The sequence below is a fragment of the Syngnathus floridae genome, chromosome 14, assembly GCF_059516105.1.
Source record: "Syngnathus floridae isolate MCC-2025c chromosome 14, RoL_Sflo_1.0, whole genome shotgun sequence".
Taxonomy (NCBI): domain Eukaryota; kingdom Metazoa; phylum Chordata; class Actinopteri; order Syngnathiformes; family Syngnathidae; genus Syngnathus; species Syngnathus floridae.
Window position 1 is genome coordinate 12,798,440 of NC_142426.1, and position 17,285 is coordinate 12,815,724.

Sequence of the window (17,285 nt, forward strand, 5' to 3'; positions counted from 1 at the left end):
GGTGGCACTGGCGTAGTCCAGGCGTATCAGAGACATATCCGAGGCAGTCCCGGCGTCGTCCAGGGGCATCCAAGGTGCATCCTTGACAGTCCCGTAGTCGTCCAGCCTCATCCAAGGGAGTCCTGGGGTCGTCCAAGGGCATCCAAGGCGCATCCAACGCTGTCCCGGCGTCATCCAGGCACATCAAAAGCACATCCAAGACGGTCCCAGCAACATCCAGACACATCCAAGGCGGTCCTGGTGTCGTACAGGCGCATCAGAGGCGCATCAGAGGCGCGTCCGAGGCGCATCCAAGCAGCATCCAAGGCAGTCCCGGCGTTGTCCAGGCGCATACAAGACGCATTCAAGGCAGTCCCGGCGTTTTTCAGGTGCATCCTAGGCGGTCCTGGCGTCGTCCAGGCGCAACCAAGGCACATCCAAAGAAGTCCCGGCGTCGTCCAGGCGCATCCAAGGCAGTCCTGAAGTTGCCCAAGCGCATCCAAGTCTTATCCAAGGTGGTCCAGGCATCATCCAGGCACACCTAAGGAGGTCCTGGTGTCGTCCAGGCGCATCCAAGGCGCATCCAAGGCGCAATCATGGCGCATCCAAGGCCGTCCCGGCATCGTCCAGACGCATCCAAGGCCGTCCTGGCGTCGTACAGGCGCAACCAAGGTGGTCCCGGCGTCGTCCAGGCGCATCCAATGCGGTCCCGGTGTTGTCCAGGCGCATCAAGGGCAGTCCAGAGGTCACAAAGGGCATCCAAGGCAATCCCAGCGTCGTCCAGGCACATCCAAGACGGTCCCAGTGTTGTCCAGGCGCATCCAAGGTGGTCTCAGAATTATCTAGGCGCCTTGGCATCGTCCAGGCGCACCAAAGGCGGTCCCGGCGACGTCCAGGCGCAAGCAAGGCGGTCCAGGTGTCGTCCAAACGCAACCAAGGCGGTCCCGGCGTCGTCAATACGCATCCAAGGTGATCTCGCTTTAGTCCAGGCACATCCATGACGCATCCAAGGCGGTCCCAGTGTCATCCAGGCGCATCCAAGGCGGTCCAAGCATCATCCAGGCGCATCCAAGGTGATCCCGGCTCCATCCAGGCGCATACAAGGCGCATCCCAGGCGGTTCCTGCATCGTCCAGGCGCATGCAAGATGGTCCCTTCCTCTTCCAGGCATGTCCAAGGTGCATTCAAGGCGGTCCAAGCGTCGTCCAGGTACATCCAAGGCAGTTCTGACGTCGTCCAGGCACACCTAAGGTTGTACCGGAGTCATTCAGGAGCATCAGACGCGTTTCCGGTTTTGTCCAGGCCCACACAAGGCTGCCCCGGCGTCGTCCAGGCGCATACAAGGCGGTCCCGGCGTCGTCCAGGCGCAACCAAGGCCGTCCCAGCGTCGTCCAGGCGCATGCAAGGCAGTCCCGGCTTCGTCCAGCTGCATCCAAGACAGTCCCGGCTTCGTCCAGCTGCATCCAAGGCAGTCTTGGCATGGTCCAGGTGCATCCAAAGTGATCCCGGCATCGTCTAGGCGGGTACAAGGTGGTCCCAGCGTCTTCCAGGCACATCCAGGGCAGTCCTGGCATCGTCTGGGCACATCCAAGGTTGTCCTGGCGTCGATTAGGTGCATCCGAGGCACATTTCAAGCCACATTTCAAGTCGTCTAGGGGCATCCTAGGTGGTCCTGGTGTCGTCCAGGGGTATCCAAGGCGCATCCAAGGTGGTCTTGGCGTTTTACAGGCGCATCCAATGTGGTCCAAGCATCGTTGAGGCGCATCCAAGGTGATCCCGGCGTCATCCAGAAGCATCCAAAGTGATCCTGCCGTCGTCCAGGCGCATCCAAGCTGAGCTTGGCGTCAACCAGGCGCATTCAAGTCTGTCCCGGCGTCATCCAGGCGCATCCAAGGCTTTCCCGGCGTCGTCCAGGCGCATCCAAGGCTTTCCCGGCGTCGTCCAGGCACATCCAAGGCAGTCCCAGCGGCGTCCAGGCGCATTCAAGGTTGTCTCAGCGTTGTCCTGGCGCATCCAAATCATATCCAAGGCCTCGCCCAGGCGCATTCAAGGCGCATCCAAGGCAGTCCTGGCATTGTCCAGGCGCATCCAAGGCAATCCCGGCAGCGTCCAGGCGCATACAAGCCAGACTCTGTGTCGTCCAAGCGCATCCAGTGCGATCCCAGCTCCATCCAGGTGCATCCAAGGGGGTCCCGGCGTCGTCCAGGTGCATACAAGGTGGTTCTCCGGCGTCGTCCAGGCGTGACCAAGGCGATCCCAGTGTCCAAGCACATCCGAGGCGCATTCAAGGCAATTTCAAGGCTCATCCAAGGCAGTTCTGACGCATTCGAAGCAGTCCTGGCTTCATCCAGGAAATTCCAAGGCAGCGTACCAAATTGCTCAGTGCAACAACAACAAAAAAAACACCATTGCAGAAGACCTACCTGCAGTCGTGGATATGGTCTCCGTCATGCTGCCTCATTTACATTAAAAAAGAAATAATTTTATTTACTTTTGTTTTGTAGGATATGATGTTTTAAATATTGTGCCCCTTACTTTGAATTTAATATTAATTATTGCTGTTATTTTGTTTAATATTATGTTTGCTCATTATTTTATTGTATTTCCTTCAGCATTCAGCAGTTGGTCAAGAATGTTTAGAGTTTAAAAATTCATAATTTATTTTTTAATTTCAGGCAAAGTGATGCACATTCAATCTGTTTTGTTAGACACAAAAACAATGTTATAATAAAGTTATTCTTTACTGTAAGTTGATCTTTCCTTTTTATTTAATTTTGTTTGCTTTAATCATTGAAGAATCATTAAAGTTTAATGTTAATAAGGGTACAAGCGTGGGGGGCTCAAAATGTTTTTTTCTCCCTGGGGGGCATCAGGTAATTGATTGAGCAGCACTGAACTAAGCACATGCGCAGGGCATGGCAGGGCAGGGCAGGGGTGGGCAGGGTAGGGCAGGGCAGGGCAATGTTATGTTTATATTATGTTTGCTCATTATTTTATTGTATTTTCTTCAGCATTCAGCAGTTGGTCAAGAATGTTTAGAGTTTAAAAATTCATAATTTATTTTTTAATTTCAGGCAAAGTGATGCACATTCAATCTGTTTTGTTAGACACAAAAACAATGTTATAATAAAGTTATTCTTTACTGTAAGTTGATCTTTCCTTTTTATTTATTTTGTTTGCTTTAATCATTGAAGAATCATTAAAGTTTAATGTTAATAAGGGTACAAGCGTGGGGGGCTCAAAATGTTTTTTTCTCCCTGGGGGCATCAGGGAATTGATTGAGCAGCACTGAACTAAGCGCAGGCGCAGGGCATGGCAGGGCAGGGCAGGGCAGGGGTGGGCAGGGTAGGGCAGGGCAGGGCAAGGGTGGGCAGTTTCAACCAAATGCAGGCACATGACATAGCCGCACACAAAAGACTTATGCTAGTTGCGTTAATCTGTCGATGGTGTTTTCCACCATTGATGCGTTGGCATCAAACTAACCAACCTTAGCATTCATCACATTTTCTTCACATACTATGTCAAATCTGTATTGGGTGGTTCGCAGCCACCAAAATATTTGAGCCACTAAGCTTCAATCAGTTTTTGGTATACATAATATATTGTATGCTGTGAGTATTGTTATATTTTCTGCCTACAAGTGTTGCTGCCAAGTTTGTGTTCAAATATCAGTGATATATTGGAGTTATAATGACTGTAACATTAATCTAGAATTGTTAGCATGGTTGTGTTAGTCTGTCGATGGTGTTTTCCATAATGCGTTAGCATCAAGCTAACCAAGCTTAGCATTCATCACATTTTCTTCACACACTGTGTCAAATCTGTATTGGGTGGTTCGCAATCACCAAAATATTTGAGCCGCTAAGCTTCAATCACTTTTAGTATACATAATATATGCCTCTGAGTTTAGTTATATTTTCTGCCTACAAGTGTTGCTGTAAAGTTTGTGTTCAAATATCAGTTATATTGGAGTTATATGACTGCAACATTAATCTAGAATTGTTAGCATTGTATGTTAGCATTAAGCTCAGACAAAACTAAAACATCCGGGAGTTGCTAAAATACTTGTCGTACAGTGTGACTTTTGTAAATGAGAAATAATGACTTACTTGTTTGCTGTTCTTCTCAAGTATTCAGATCATAATGGCTGACGTAATTTTTGGAACTCCAAATGAACATATGGAATTTACAGTAGACCATTGAAAGGCAGGCAAATGCAACTCGTGCAGCCCCCTAAAAAAAATTACAAAAGGAAAATAGTTCATTTAATTTATTTTTTACGTTATAAAAACCTACAGTCATAGCATAATTGAAAAGAATGTAAAGAATTAAATAAAAACAGCTTGCACATAAGGATTTCATGCTTGTAACAGACTTGAGCCTATATATGGTCTGCAGAAACGAGCTCTAAGAGTAATATGTTGTGTACATCCGAAACGTTCATCTCAGCCTCTTTTTACTCAGCTAAGTATCCTTACTGTTTTTCAAGTCAATCATCTTCAAATTGGTCTCTTGCTTCATGGCTCATTGGGGAGAACCCTTCCCCTATTTTTTCGTAACTTATTTAGACAGAATTCTCAGGTCCATAATTACCCCACATGCAGCTCAAATGACCTCAGACCACCAATAGCCCGTACAGCCCAAACTCAATTTAACATACTAGGCTACAGAGGGTCAAAGATTTACAATTCGCTTCCACTATTTTTATGGGACTTTTCTCACCAATTTAAGAAGGCCCTGAAATCACTTATCTTAGACACTAAATACTTTCCATATGGTATGCTAAATGAACCTGGCTGGATCCATTCATTATTCTCTTTAGTTATAGTTTTGGTGTGCTTTTTCCCTATTGTTGTATGCCTTATCCCTGTTATTAATGTTTCTTTTTTCATCTGTATGACATGTATTAGGATGCATACTTCTCTATCCATTGAAATTTTACCTTAAATGTATTCATATTTCTGGAGAATGCTACTTTGCAAGCCCCTGGAGGGTTTTTTAGACATTCTTTTTCACATGTATTTAATCTATGTACATTTTAAATGTTTTTGTATGTGAAAATAAACAAACAAAAATAATTAAAAAATTAAGCAAAAGTATATAACATGTGAAATTAGATTAACATTACTTCTCTAAAACGCTTAAACGCTCAAACTCGGCCACAATATGTCAATAATAATAATCCAGCTGGTTATCAACACTTTTGTAGAAAAGCTGATACTACCTGCAGCCGTGGATATATGGTCTCCGTCATGCTGCCTTATTTTCATTAAAAAAAAACAGCACAAATTGTTTTATTTATTTTTGTTTTGTAGGTTAAAATGTTTTATATATTGTGCTCCAGAGTTAATGGGGCTAATTACTTTGAATTGAATATTATTTATTGCTGTTACTTAATATTATGTATGTTAATTATTATTTTATTGTATTTTTTTAGCATAAAATGGCAGTTGGTCAAGAATGTTTAGCATTTAAATAATCATAATTTATCTTAATTTCAGGCAAAGTGATGCACATTGAATCTGTTCTGTAACAAACTAAAAAACAATGTTATTAATAAAGTTATTCTTTATTGTAAGTTGATCTTTCTTTTTATTTATTTTTTGTTTTCTTTAATCATTAAAGAAACATTAAAGTTTAATGTTAATAAGGGTACAAGCTTGGGGGTGGCGCAAAATGTTTTCTTCTCCCTAGGGGGGGGCATCTCAGAAAATGATTGAGAAACACTGATCTCAACGCAGGCGCAGGGCAGGGCAGGGGTGGGCAGTTTCAACCAGATGCAGGCACATGACATAGCCGCAAACAAAAGACTGATGCTGGTTGTGTTAGTCTGTCGATGGTGCTTTCAATAATGCGTCAGCATCAAGCTAACCAAGCTTAGCATTCATCACATTTTCTTCACATACTGTGTCAAATCTGTATTGGGTGGTTCGCAGTCACCAGCATATTTGAGCCACTAAACATCAATCAATTTTTAGTATACATAATATATGCGCGTGAGTATTGTTATATTTTCTGCCTATAAGTGTTGCTGCAAAGTTTGTGATCAAATATTGGCGTTATATTGGAGTTATAACAACTGCAACATTGATCTATAATTGTTAGCATTGTATGTTAACATTAAGCTCAGACAAAACTAAAACATCTGGGAGATGCTAAAATACTTGTCGTAAAGTGTGACTTTTGTAAATGAGTGATAATGACTTACTTGTTTGCTGTTCTCAAGTATTCAGATCATAATGGCTGACGTAATTTTGGAACTCCAAATGAACACACATGGAGCATCCACTACACCATTGAAATGCAGGCAAATGCAACTCGCGCAGGCCCCTAAAAAAAAAACAATACAAAACAAAAATAGTTTATTTTGTTTGTTTTTTACTTCATAAAAACCTACAGTAATAGCATAATTGAAAAGAATGTAAAGAATTACAGAAAGGGTTGTACATAATGATTTCATGCTTCAGTATAATACAAAGAGTTGAGCCACTAAACTTCAATCAGTTATTAGTATACATAATATACAGGACTGTCTCAGGAAATTAGAATATTGTGATGAAGTTCTTTATTTTCTGTAATGCAATTAAAGAAACAAAAATGTCGTACATTCTGGATTCATTACAAATCAACTGAAATATTGCAAGCCTTTCATTATTTTAATGTTGCCGATTATGGCATAGAGCTTAAGAAAACTCAAATATCCTTTGTCAAAATATTAGAATATCATGAAATAGTATACTAGTAAGGTAAAGCAATCAAAACTAAACCACGTTTTCCCTCCTGTGTTCTGACCAACAGCCGGGGGTAAAAAGAGCATAACCATCCGAGCCAACCCCCGATACAGTCCTCAGGCTCCCCAACAATAGCGGTAGCAGTTTGCATTATTTTATTGCAAAGTTTTTCCTTATTCAGATTTGTTTCAAGATTAGTTACAGTTAGACTTCACTTTAATGTTTAATGCAGTTATTGCAAATTTGTTGTTTTATCACAGTAGATTGGTTTATTTACATTTTAAAAACCAGTAGCCATTCATTTACAAATATAATTGCACTTTAGTTTACATATTTAAATGTTCAGATATTAAGATGTGACAGAGATTTTGCATGATTTGAAAGAGGCAAAATAATATGCTTACTCTTTCAAATATATTAGTATAATCATTTGTTTCAGATGTAATTATTTTCTGAATAAAAATTAAATTTGGTGTTCAAAAAGTCATTTTTCAAACCTGAGTCTTGAAAAAGAGGGGGTCGTCTTGTAATCGGGGTCGTTTTATATTTGGGCCAATACAGTAATATGAAATTAGATTAACATTACTTCTCTAAAACGCTTAAACCCTCAAACTCGGCCACAATATGGCAATATTTATATTCCAGCTGGTTATCAACACTTTTGGGCAGTCAAAGACACTAGAATACTGTATGAACATCAATTGAAAACGAAGCAACACGGCACATAATATATTCAAATAAACGCGATAAACACATTTTTCACGAGACATACTTTGAGGTTTGCCCATATTTAAGGGCAAGCCTATAAGTCATTCTATTACACACCATTTCCATACATTTGTAGAGCAGTTTAGAGGGAAAAAATCGTGAAGTATGGTAGGCCAAGCTACAAGCTAAAACTCCGTCGTGTTGCCCCGAACATGCTGTGTTAGCGCTAAACTACGCGCGAACGAGAACAATTACTACAATACTACCAATATTAGTACAATAGTCCATCGTATCATTTAATAAAGTCGTTTATTATTAAACTCTCCATATTATTACAATTGTTGGTAGTAGTTAACATCGTTCTTACCTCATACGTTTCAACGCAATTTAAAAAGGAGACAGCCGCCAATTGATTGCACACACCTGCGCAGTGCACAGTTAAACTCGGCCACAATAAGGCAATATTAATATTCTAGAATATTCCAGCTGGTTATTAACACTTTTGGGCAGTCAAAGAAACCAAAAATATGGTATGAAGATCAACCAATTGAAAGCGAAGCAACACGGCACATCATATTTTCAAATTAACGAGATAAACACGTTTTTAACGAGACATACCTTTAGGTTTGTCCATATTTAGGGGCAAGTCTATCAATCATTCTAACAGTACAAATCATTTCCATACATTTGTAGAGCAGTTTAGAGGGGAAAAAAAAGAGAAGTATGGTAGGCCAAGCTACGAGCTAAAACTCCGTCGTGGTGCTCCGAATGCTGTGTTAGCGCTAAGCTGCGCGCGAACGAGAACAATTACTACAATACTACCGATATTAGTACAATAGTTCATCACATCATTTAATAAAGTTGTTTATTATTCAACTCTCCATATTATTACGATTGTTGGTAGTAGTTAATTTACAATACATCGTTCTTACCTCATACTTTTCACCGCAATTTAGAATGGAGACAGCCGGCATGTCATTACACTTGCGCTAGTGTTGGCCGGTGAGTGAACGATTCGGAAGGAAAAGGAACGACTCTTTTCCTTTCATATATAACTTCAACCAGTAAATGTCAGTAATGCCCATTGAAGCTGGTGCTACCCAGCCGTAAAACAAAACGAAGAAGAAAATCAGCCAATCAGCTGATCGACCGGGTGAGCGACTGTTGCCAACGAATCAGTGTGTAAGTGTTGTATTATAGAAAGAAATGTGTTAATTAACCCAGCCAATTATTATCATATATAATAATTTTGGGGTAGTTGTATTGTTTAATGTGTATGGGTTATTTCCACTGGATATTATTAAAAAAAAAAAAAAAGGGCTTATCATTTTGTGTGTTTGTGTGTGGGGGGGATTCGTTGAACGATTCGTTTGAACGAATCTTATGAGTGAACTGATTCTAAAGATGCGTTCACCTAAAAGAACTGGAATGCACATCACTAACCTGCGCATTACGAAAGGGCCAACCTAGTATTCAGTTAATTACTGATTTAAATGAACCATATGAATAAAACAAACATGAAATTAAATAAAGTGGTCAAATAAAATACTAGATGGAAAAACTGATGCTGACTGATGCTCCTTTCTCTTCTTCTCCTCCTCTTCTTGCACCTTCCTCTTTCTATCCTCCTCTGCTCTTTTTCGTTCCTCCTCACGCCTCCTCCGATCGTCTTCCTGTTGGTGCTGAAGCTTCCGTTTCTCTTCCTCCCTCTTTCGCCTCTCCTCTTCCTGCTGCTCTTTTCTCCTTCGCTCCTCCTCCTCCAACCTCCTCCTCTCCTCAGAGTCTCGGACGGCTGCCTGGGCTGCCCTCTGTCTCCGCCTTTCCTCCTCCACCCGCTCCATCTCCTTTCTGCGTGCTTCTTCAAGCCGTCTCCTCTCCTCTGCCTCCTGCTCTTGCTTCCTTAGGCGTTCTTCCTCCAGCCTCCTTCTCTCCTCCTCCCGCTTCAGTCGCTCCTCCTCTTCTTTCCTTTTCCTTTCCTCCATCCTTTTATCCTCCTCCAGCTTCTTCCTCTGAGCCTCCAACTGCCTCCTCTCTTCCTCCAGTTTTCTCCTCTCTTCCTCCTGTCTCTGTCTCTCTATTTGCCTCCGGCGTTCCTCCTCCTCCCTTTTCTTCCTCTCCTCTTCTTCTCTGCGCTTGCGCTCTTCCTCCTGCTTTGCCCTGAGCTCTCGTTCGGCCTCCAACTTTGCTGCCTGGATGAGAGCCTGCCTTTCTTTCTCCTCCTCCTCCTCCCTTTGTCTGGCCTCACGTTCCTCCTGAAGTCTTCTTTGGCGCTCCTCTTCATCCCTCCTCAACTTCTCCTTCCACTGACGCTCCTTTTCTAGCTTGATAAGCCTGCAAAACAGATGAAAACACGAACGTGAAAATCGTAAAGCAGGTTCGATGGCGTTTCACTTGTGAAAACGTGTAAAAGACCTTTGAGCTTCCTCCTCCTGCCGCCTCCTCTCTTCTTCTAGTTTCCTCCTCTCCTCGTGCTCCTGCTTCTTTCGAATCAGCTCTTGCTTTTTGTCCTCTTTGATGCTTCGTAGGTTCTCGAGTGCTGCCTGCTGCATTTGCTGGCTCGCTTTTAGTTCCTGATGTAGATGAAAAACAGGGGGTGACTGGACTAACAAGTAAGGGGCTGAGCAAAAGGAGTAAAAGTAAAAATACATGTTAGACGAGTGAGGGTGGTGGGGTCAAAACATAAAAAACGGGGATAGCCAATGACACCAGCCGATAAAAGATATTCAAAGTTGAGAACAACAAGAAGAATGAAAACCTTCAGCAGGTAGAAGAGATTACGCAGGCAGGCCAGCAGTGAGACGACTGCCTCAAGCAAAGCGTCGTTAGCACCCACATGCTGCAAAGTTACAAGGAAGATGTGCAACAAGAGGACAGGAGGAAGATGCAGAAGAAACAAACAGTAAAACAACAATATTGCAAAATGACGCCACGCTGAGAGAGAAAGAAAGAGGCATCATGCAGATAGCCAGTGTGCACACCCAGTGAAAAATTGGAGGGAGGAAGGGGAAAGAAAGAAAGGACAAAAGAAAATCCCAAGTCATACTCTCCTTAAATACTGGCTGGGCGCTTTGCCCTCGCCGCATCCGCACCCGTCCGTCTCGTGTCGGCCGCTCATCACGTGCGAAGGTCGACCGATTGTTGGCTCCCCCCCGGCCGGTATTCGACGTTTGGACTCATCCTCCGCCTCGTGCCACTGCAAAAAGAAAAACGGCACTCTGTTGCACGCGGTTCACTTCTGTGGACGTACTCATTACCTGTCTATTAAAGCGTGCTCCTATTTTAAGCTCCCTTTATTAATAGCGTATGTACACATGAATGTTTTTGTTTTCTTTTTATGTCTGTTCCTATATGAAGAATTCAATGCTTATAATATCTTTCTTTGTTGTAAAGTGCTTTGAGCTGCATTTCTTGTATGAAAGGTGCTCTACAAATAAAGTTTTTTATTATTACCCTCTGGTCTCGCGGTCCTGTCCAGTCCCTCTCTGTGCAGGCACTCATCAGATCCAGTGCCCCAGCAATCCTGAAAGGCAGACATATTGTGGTGGTTTTTGCAAGGGGAAAAATTTCACTAGCACCCCCCCCAACCTTGACTAAGGTAAGTTTGAATCAGGTAACTAGCGGCACGCACGGGCTGGCGCATGTCTCATACGGCCCTCCCGCATTGGAGCGATCCGGGTTATGAAATGTTTAACCCCTTACAAAAAGGGAGGGAGGGAAGGAGGGAGGGAGGGAGAGAGCGAGAGGAGATAAGAGGCTTTGGTGCGCACTTAAGCGCAACCGGCCAGTTCCCCCTGAGTAGAGCTGGCTTGGCCCCGAGTGGAAAAAAAAAAAGAGGAAAACGTGACGTCACGGAGAGCGTCACGGAGAATCTCCTTGTCCTCGACACCGTCGACGACACTGGGACCCAGTCTGGCAGACATTATACCCTGGTATTCCACAAAGGGCAAGGTATAGCCACGTTCCACCCTGAGTGCACCAGGCCATGCAGGTACTGCCGGGTGCGTTGGAGAAAGAGAGCGAGAGAGGGAGGGGGGGGAGGGAGGGGGGTGTCTACTTTGCCGATTCGTATCTAGAGGGTCACAGCAACCCAAATGCCCATGCGTGCTACTAGTTACCCTATTCAAACAGACAGGGGTAGGGAAAGCACAAAAGAAAAAACAAAGTCATACTCGCCCCCAAAACGCTGGCTGCATCTGCACCCATCAGTCTCGTGTGGGCCGCTGGTCACGGGCCATGGTCCGGGTCTGCTCCGGCCGGTGTTGGACTCGTCTTCCGCCTCGCACAAGTGCAAAAAGACAAACGACACTCAGTTGCATGCGGCTCACATCTGTCAACGTACTCATGACCTGCCCCCTCCGTGGTCTTGTGGGTGCAGCCCAGTCGCTCTGGGTGCAGGCTGGCGCTCGTCCCATCCGCCACCCCGGCAACCCTGAACGGCAGACAAATAAGGAAATCAAATTAAAACTAACAAGTGCGTTGCATATTGGATTGCCATGTCACCACCTCTGGCCAGCCTTGGCCAGTCATGCATCAGGCTCCTCTTCAACACTTGGCGACTGCTTTCTTTGGGTGATTCCTTCCTTTGCACCCCGCTCACCAATCGCGGGTCTGGAGGCCTCCGTCCACCGGCTCTTTGTTTCATACATAGTCTCTTCCACCTTGCAAGACAAGCACAAAAGTCTCGCTGCGCCGTCGCTTGCGCTTGCCGTCGCTTGCGCTTGCCGTCGCTGCGCGGTCGCTTGCGCTTGCCGTCGCTGCGCGGTCGCTTGCGCTTGCCGTCGCTGCGCGGTCGCTTGCGCTTGCCGTCGCTGCGCGGTCGCTTGCGCTTGCCGTCGCTGCGCGGTCGCTTGCGCTTGCAGTCGCTTGCGCTTGCCGTCGCTGCGCGTTTGGCACTCAATGAGGGCTGCACAACATTTTGGAATACCAACGATATGGCAGTATTGGGCCAGACCACAGCATTGAGCAAAGTTGTGCAAAATTCTGGGATGGAGAGGAACTATTTGATCGCAATGACATCACTTAGACCAGTTAACTTTAACTTGCATCAATGACTTGTTATCTTCTAAACTCATTACAAATAGTTAGGAGGCCAGAAAACATGTTTCATTTGCCACATGAACAGAAAAAAATCTTTGTTTCCCTAAAGTGCATGTCAACGACCTATACCACCATATGACGGTTTTCCAATCCAGGTGCAGCCCTACACACACGTCACCATTGGTGTCCAAATAGTAGCCTCGGGCCAACTTGATCAACACACCACACGAATGAACGTAACACTGCTTTGTAGCACAAAATATGAATGGCAACATTTTGGTATTGATTGAATGAATTTGTGTCAAAGAATTCTCAATTTGATTCAGTATGCAGCCCTCAAACAGACATTTGGACACCGCCGGTGTGAACTAAAAAGAAAAGAAAAAAATCCATTTCACATGCTGAAGCTGCGCAGGTCGACGCCTCCAGGGAAGCGGGTCTCCCTCAGAACTCTGCTACTTCAGAGCGATGCCACAGCGGTCCGTCCACCTCTGAGCAGATCGTGTCGCGTCCCGGTCGCCATCTGCACAAACAGAAACAAATGTTAGAAACTCAAAGAGCACCCCAAGTTGTAGGTCACTTGCTTACTTGATCACAGCGGTTAGGTACTCTTGGTCACCGAGTCGAATCGGGCCACGCACCCCCCTTTTGCGTCCGGCCTGCAAAAGGTAGAACATGCAATGAGTTGGGCGCTGCTCACATCATTAAGTCTTCACCGTGGACCGGCTCGCCCCAACACCGCCCCCTACACCTAGAGAACAAAGGACGCACAGTGGTACGTTAGGCTTCGATCAAGCACGACAGTGCTAGGTTAGAAAAAGACACAATGTGACTGTCTCGCTCCAACACCTAGGGGAGAACAAAGAACACAAGTACCACAGTGGTAGGTTAGGGTTAGAGGAAGTGCAACAGTGGTAGGTTAGAAAAGGAAAATGTCACAAGTCAAATTGCAAAATTGGACATTCGGGATCGGCTCGCTCCGACGCCACCCTACACCGAGGGGAAAGAACAAAGAACGCAGCAACTACGACAGTGGCAGGTTAGAAAAAGATACACAACGGTACAAGTCGTATGGCAAAATTGGACATTCAGCTCCACGTCAAAGTTCAGTTTTGTGTCCATCCACGGAACCACGTCCTCCCCCAAGTGGGCCGTCAATGGCAACCAAGCACAAGACAACGCTGGATCCAGACCAGCCACAACCACAGCGCACCTCGAAAGCAAGACCAACCATCAGAGCCCTAAACACTGTCCACACCGGCAACCTTTCCGTCGTGCACCCATAACCAAAGGCAACCACACTGCCCCCTACTGGGCACATGATCCGCACACGTCGACTTTTGCAGCGCGATGCTCGATTCTTGACTTGATATGGCCATTGCTCCTTTGTATATGGCCATTGCTCCTTTGCTCCTTTGCATATGGCCATTGCTCCTTTGCATATGGCCATTGCTCCTTTGCTCCTTTGCATATGGCCATTGCTCCTTTGCTCCTTTGCATATGGCCATTGCTCCTTTGCTCCTTTGCATATGGCCATTGCTCCTTTGCTCCTTTGCATATGGCCATTGCTCCTTTGGATAGGCCACGGCTCCTTTGGATAGGCCACGGCTCCTTTGGATAGGCCATGGCTCCTTTGGATAGGCCACGGCTCCTTTGGATAGGCCATGGCTCCTTTGGATAGGCCATGGCTCCTTTGGATAAGCCATGGCTCCTTTGGATAGGCCATGGCTCCTTTGGATAGGCCATGGCTCCTTTGGATAGGCCATGGCTCCTTTGGATAGGCCATTGTGCCTTTTCATATGGAATTATCCCATTCGGCTCCTCTTGCAGCCTACAAAAACACAGACAGCCATTAATTGTGTGCTGGGAAGCTAAAACTCGACAACCATTGTGTGTTGGGAAGTTGAAACTTGACAAAAACAGGTTTTCACCTGATTTAGGACTACTCTTCCTCAGTGTCCTCAACATCACTGAAAGGGCTCCTTCAAGAGCCTCCTGCTTGCTTTGTATAGAAGGATGCTGGCCGGGCGGCAGTTTTTAGTGCTACAAAAGACAAGCAAATGATTGCAACAAAAATAGACATTGAGTCAAGTGCCAATGGCATGATTTTTACCAACAATTATACATACTAGGAGTTTTACATTTGAAAAATAATATATTGTAGTAAGTTATGATAATTGATCAAAATTATAGTTCATATTTGAATTTGATACATTCTAAGTAGAGTTTTACATTTGAAAAAATATATAATCATCACATTGTAGTAAATTATGATAATTATTCAGGATTATAATTCATATTTTAATTTCATCATTCATCAACTCCCCTCACATTGGACAGATGATCCAGGTTGGCGGCGTCCAAGACGGGAGAAAATAACCCGGGCAAATGTTTGTTGCGTAACGGAACGAGAGCGGGCGGGCGCCATCTTTAAATGGATTTGGTCCGATCTGGACATGACGTAACATATGCGTTGCATTCACCAGTTTGCATTCACCAGTTTGCATGACACGGAAATGGCACACGCATCATATAAATTTTTTTTTAAAATGGTTAAGTTGACTAGAGTCAAACTAACATTTCCTATAGTCAGACAAACACGCGCTTATCGGCGGCGTCATTTACGAACCGTCTACAGACAGACGAATGAAAAAAATGCTGGCCAGCATGAAAAAACAAAAACGCGAAAGACATTTAAAATATCACCAAAACGCGCAACGACGCGACGCAAAGTGGATTGTGGCGTGCCGTGTCGAAACCTCAAGCACTCCCTAGACAGCGAAAATCCTGCAAGAAATAATAAATGGCATCGTAAGAAACTGCAAACATTTGCTCACGGGCTAAATGGCCTGCGGCCTACAATTTACCTCCAGGCCCACCGTCGCGGTGGACGTGACGTTGCCGAGTCACGAGAGTACGACAATCCGACAAACAAAATAAATTGAAAAAAAAAAAAAGGCTTGTGAGAAAAAGCAACAAAGCGTGCCGTCGTGAGAAACGGCAGGAGACGACAAACATTTGCTAGCATGCTCGCTTACCTGAGAAACCGTCCGCCGCCGCCGCCGCCGCCGCCGCCGCCGGCCCGCGCTCGGTGGCACCTGCATATGATAACTCCCCTTGAGCGAGCACACCTGTCTTCAATTGACCTAAAGCCCTGACGTCACATCCGTCGATCTTCTTCTCCTGATCGTCCAACGGCGCTCGGCACACTGACGCCACCAGGTGGTCGCCTGTCATGGTGACTACTTTGTTGCCGGTTAGGGAGGCGGACTGTGTTTGTGTGGATCGTGTGTGGGGGGGTGCATTATGGGGATAGTTTTACTTGGCTTTGTAGTAGTTATTTTGGATAAACTATTTCTTTTCAGTTCACCTCCATTAATTTTTCATAATTTGATCTTATTTTTTTAGTTGCATGTTTTATATTTTCACATTGATGTGTTCTGAGGGCGGCTCGGTGAGGAACTGGTTAGCACGACCGCCTCACAGTTAGAAGGCTGCGGGTTCGATTCCACCTCCGGCCCTTCCTGTGTGGAGATTGCATGTTCTTCCCGGGTTTTGGGTAGTTTCAGATTTTTTTCTCTCTTGTACGAGCAAAATCAAATGCGCTTCCGACTTTTGCCTCTAGATGGCAGCAGTAGACTTTCTCAAAAGCCACTTACCATAAATGCGCAGGTTTTGTGGCTGTGGAGGAAAAATGCAGGAGAATGATGATGGACATAACTCGTTTATGTGAATTTATGTCCCTCGTTTGAGTTTCGTACGTGTTCTCATCTTTCTGCTTAGTGTGGTATAACCTGAGTGCGTGTATGTGTGTGTGTGTGTGTGTGTGTGTGTGTGTGTGTGTGTGTGTGTGTGTGTGTATGTGTGTGTGTGTGCGTGTGTCAGGCATGCGCACACACGGTTTCCATTACGCGGGCCGGCGTGGTTCCCTTGGCCCAACCGCAAGCCTCCTGTCTCCACTGAGGCTCCACCCAGCTCCGCCACAGACTTCCCAGAAAAGAACAGCATCTAATTAAAAAAAACACACACACAACTTTAATTACATTCATCCCCCTCTCGCTCTCACACATACACGCACACACATATACATACGCACATGTATGTATACATGTATGTGTATATATATATATATATATATATATATATATATATATATATATATATAATATTATGTAATATTATACATATATATATATATATATATATATATATATATATATATATATATATATATATATATGTATAATATTACATAATATACATCTTGGAAAACATGTTGGAACGCGGCCCAGAGGACTAGAGCTTGACACCTGTGACCTTTGACCATGATATTTCCCTAATAAAGTGGCCTGTTATTAGGTACACTTGAAAATGGCGGTGTACCTAATGGAGTGTCCGTGTGATTCCCTCGTTAAGTGCAGGTGCGTGAAAAGTTTTAGCTCTTTTTGAACGTGAAAGTGGCTAAAACTTTACACGCACCTGCACTTAACGAGGGTCACTTGGAAAACATGTTGGAACGCGGCCCAGAGGACTAGAGCTTGACACCTGTGACCTTTGACCATGATATTTCCCTAATAAAGTGGCCTGTTATTAGGTACACTTGAAAATGGCGGTGTACCTAATGGAGTGTCCGTGTGATTCCCTCGTTAAGTGCAGGTGCGTGAAAAGTTTTAGCTTCTTTTGAACGTGAAAGTGGCTAAAACTTTTCACGCACCTGCACTTAATGAGGGTCACTTGGAAAACATGTTGGAACGCGGCCCCTCGAGGACTGGAGGTCGACACCCCTGGTTTAAGTGAAAAGTGCCACACCCACCCTCACCCCCACTTTCTG

General features: G+C 44.9%; 1 protein-coding gene and 1 long non-coding RNA gene across 3 annotated transcripts; both read right to left on the reverse strand.

Moving 5' to 3' along the window:
- Nucleotides 1–7,913: 7,913 nt before the first annotated feature.
- Nucleotides 7,914–12,060, reverse strand: LOC148387840 (uncharacterized). Of its 2 annotated transcripts, none has more exons than XM_088396523.1 (5): nucleotides 11,591–12,060; nucleotides 10,868–10,937; nucleotides 10,461–10,610; nucleotides 9,830–9,987; nucleotides 7,914–9,748 (listed from the first exon to the last, which is right to left on the reverse strand). In XM_088396523.1, the coding sequence occupies exons 1-5, from the start codon at nucleotides 11,608–11,610 to the stop codon at nucleotides 8,941–8,943; spliced, it is 1,206 nt and encodes a 401-aa protein (XP_088252649.1). In that variant the 5' UTR covers nucleotides 11,611–12,060; the 3' UTR covers nucleotides 7,914–8,940. The 2 variants fall into 2 exon arrangements, with proteins under 2 accessions (XP_088252649.1, XP_088252650.1); XM_088396524.1 differs by having other exon boundaries at nucleotides 11,587–12,060.
- A 229-nt stretch (nucleotides 12,061–12,289) lies between these two features.
- On the reverse strand, nucleotides 12,290–15,439 carry LOC148387841 (uncharacterized). Its single transcript, XR_015862627.1, has 4 exons — nucleotides 15,322–15,439; nucleotides 14,786–15,241; nucleotides 14,386–14,497; nucleotides 12,290–14,285 (listed from the first exon to the last, which is right to left on the reverse strand). It is a non-coding gene; the product is annotated as an uncharacterized LOC148387841 (long non-coding RNA).
- Between the last annotated feature and the right edge of the window lie 1,846 nt (nucleotides 15,440–17,285).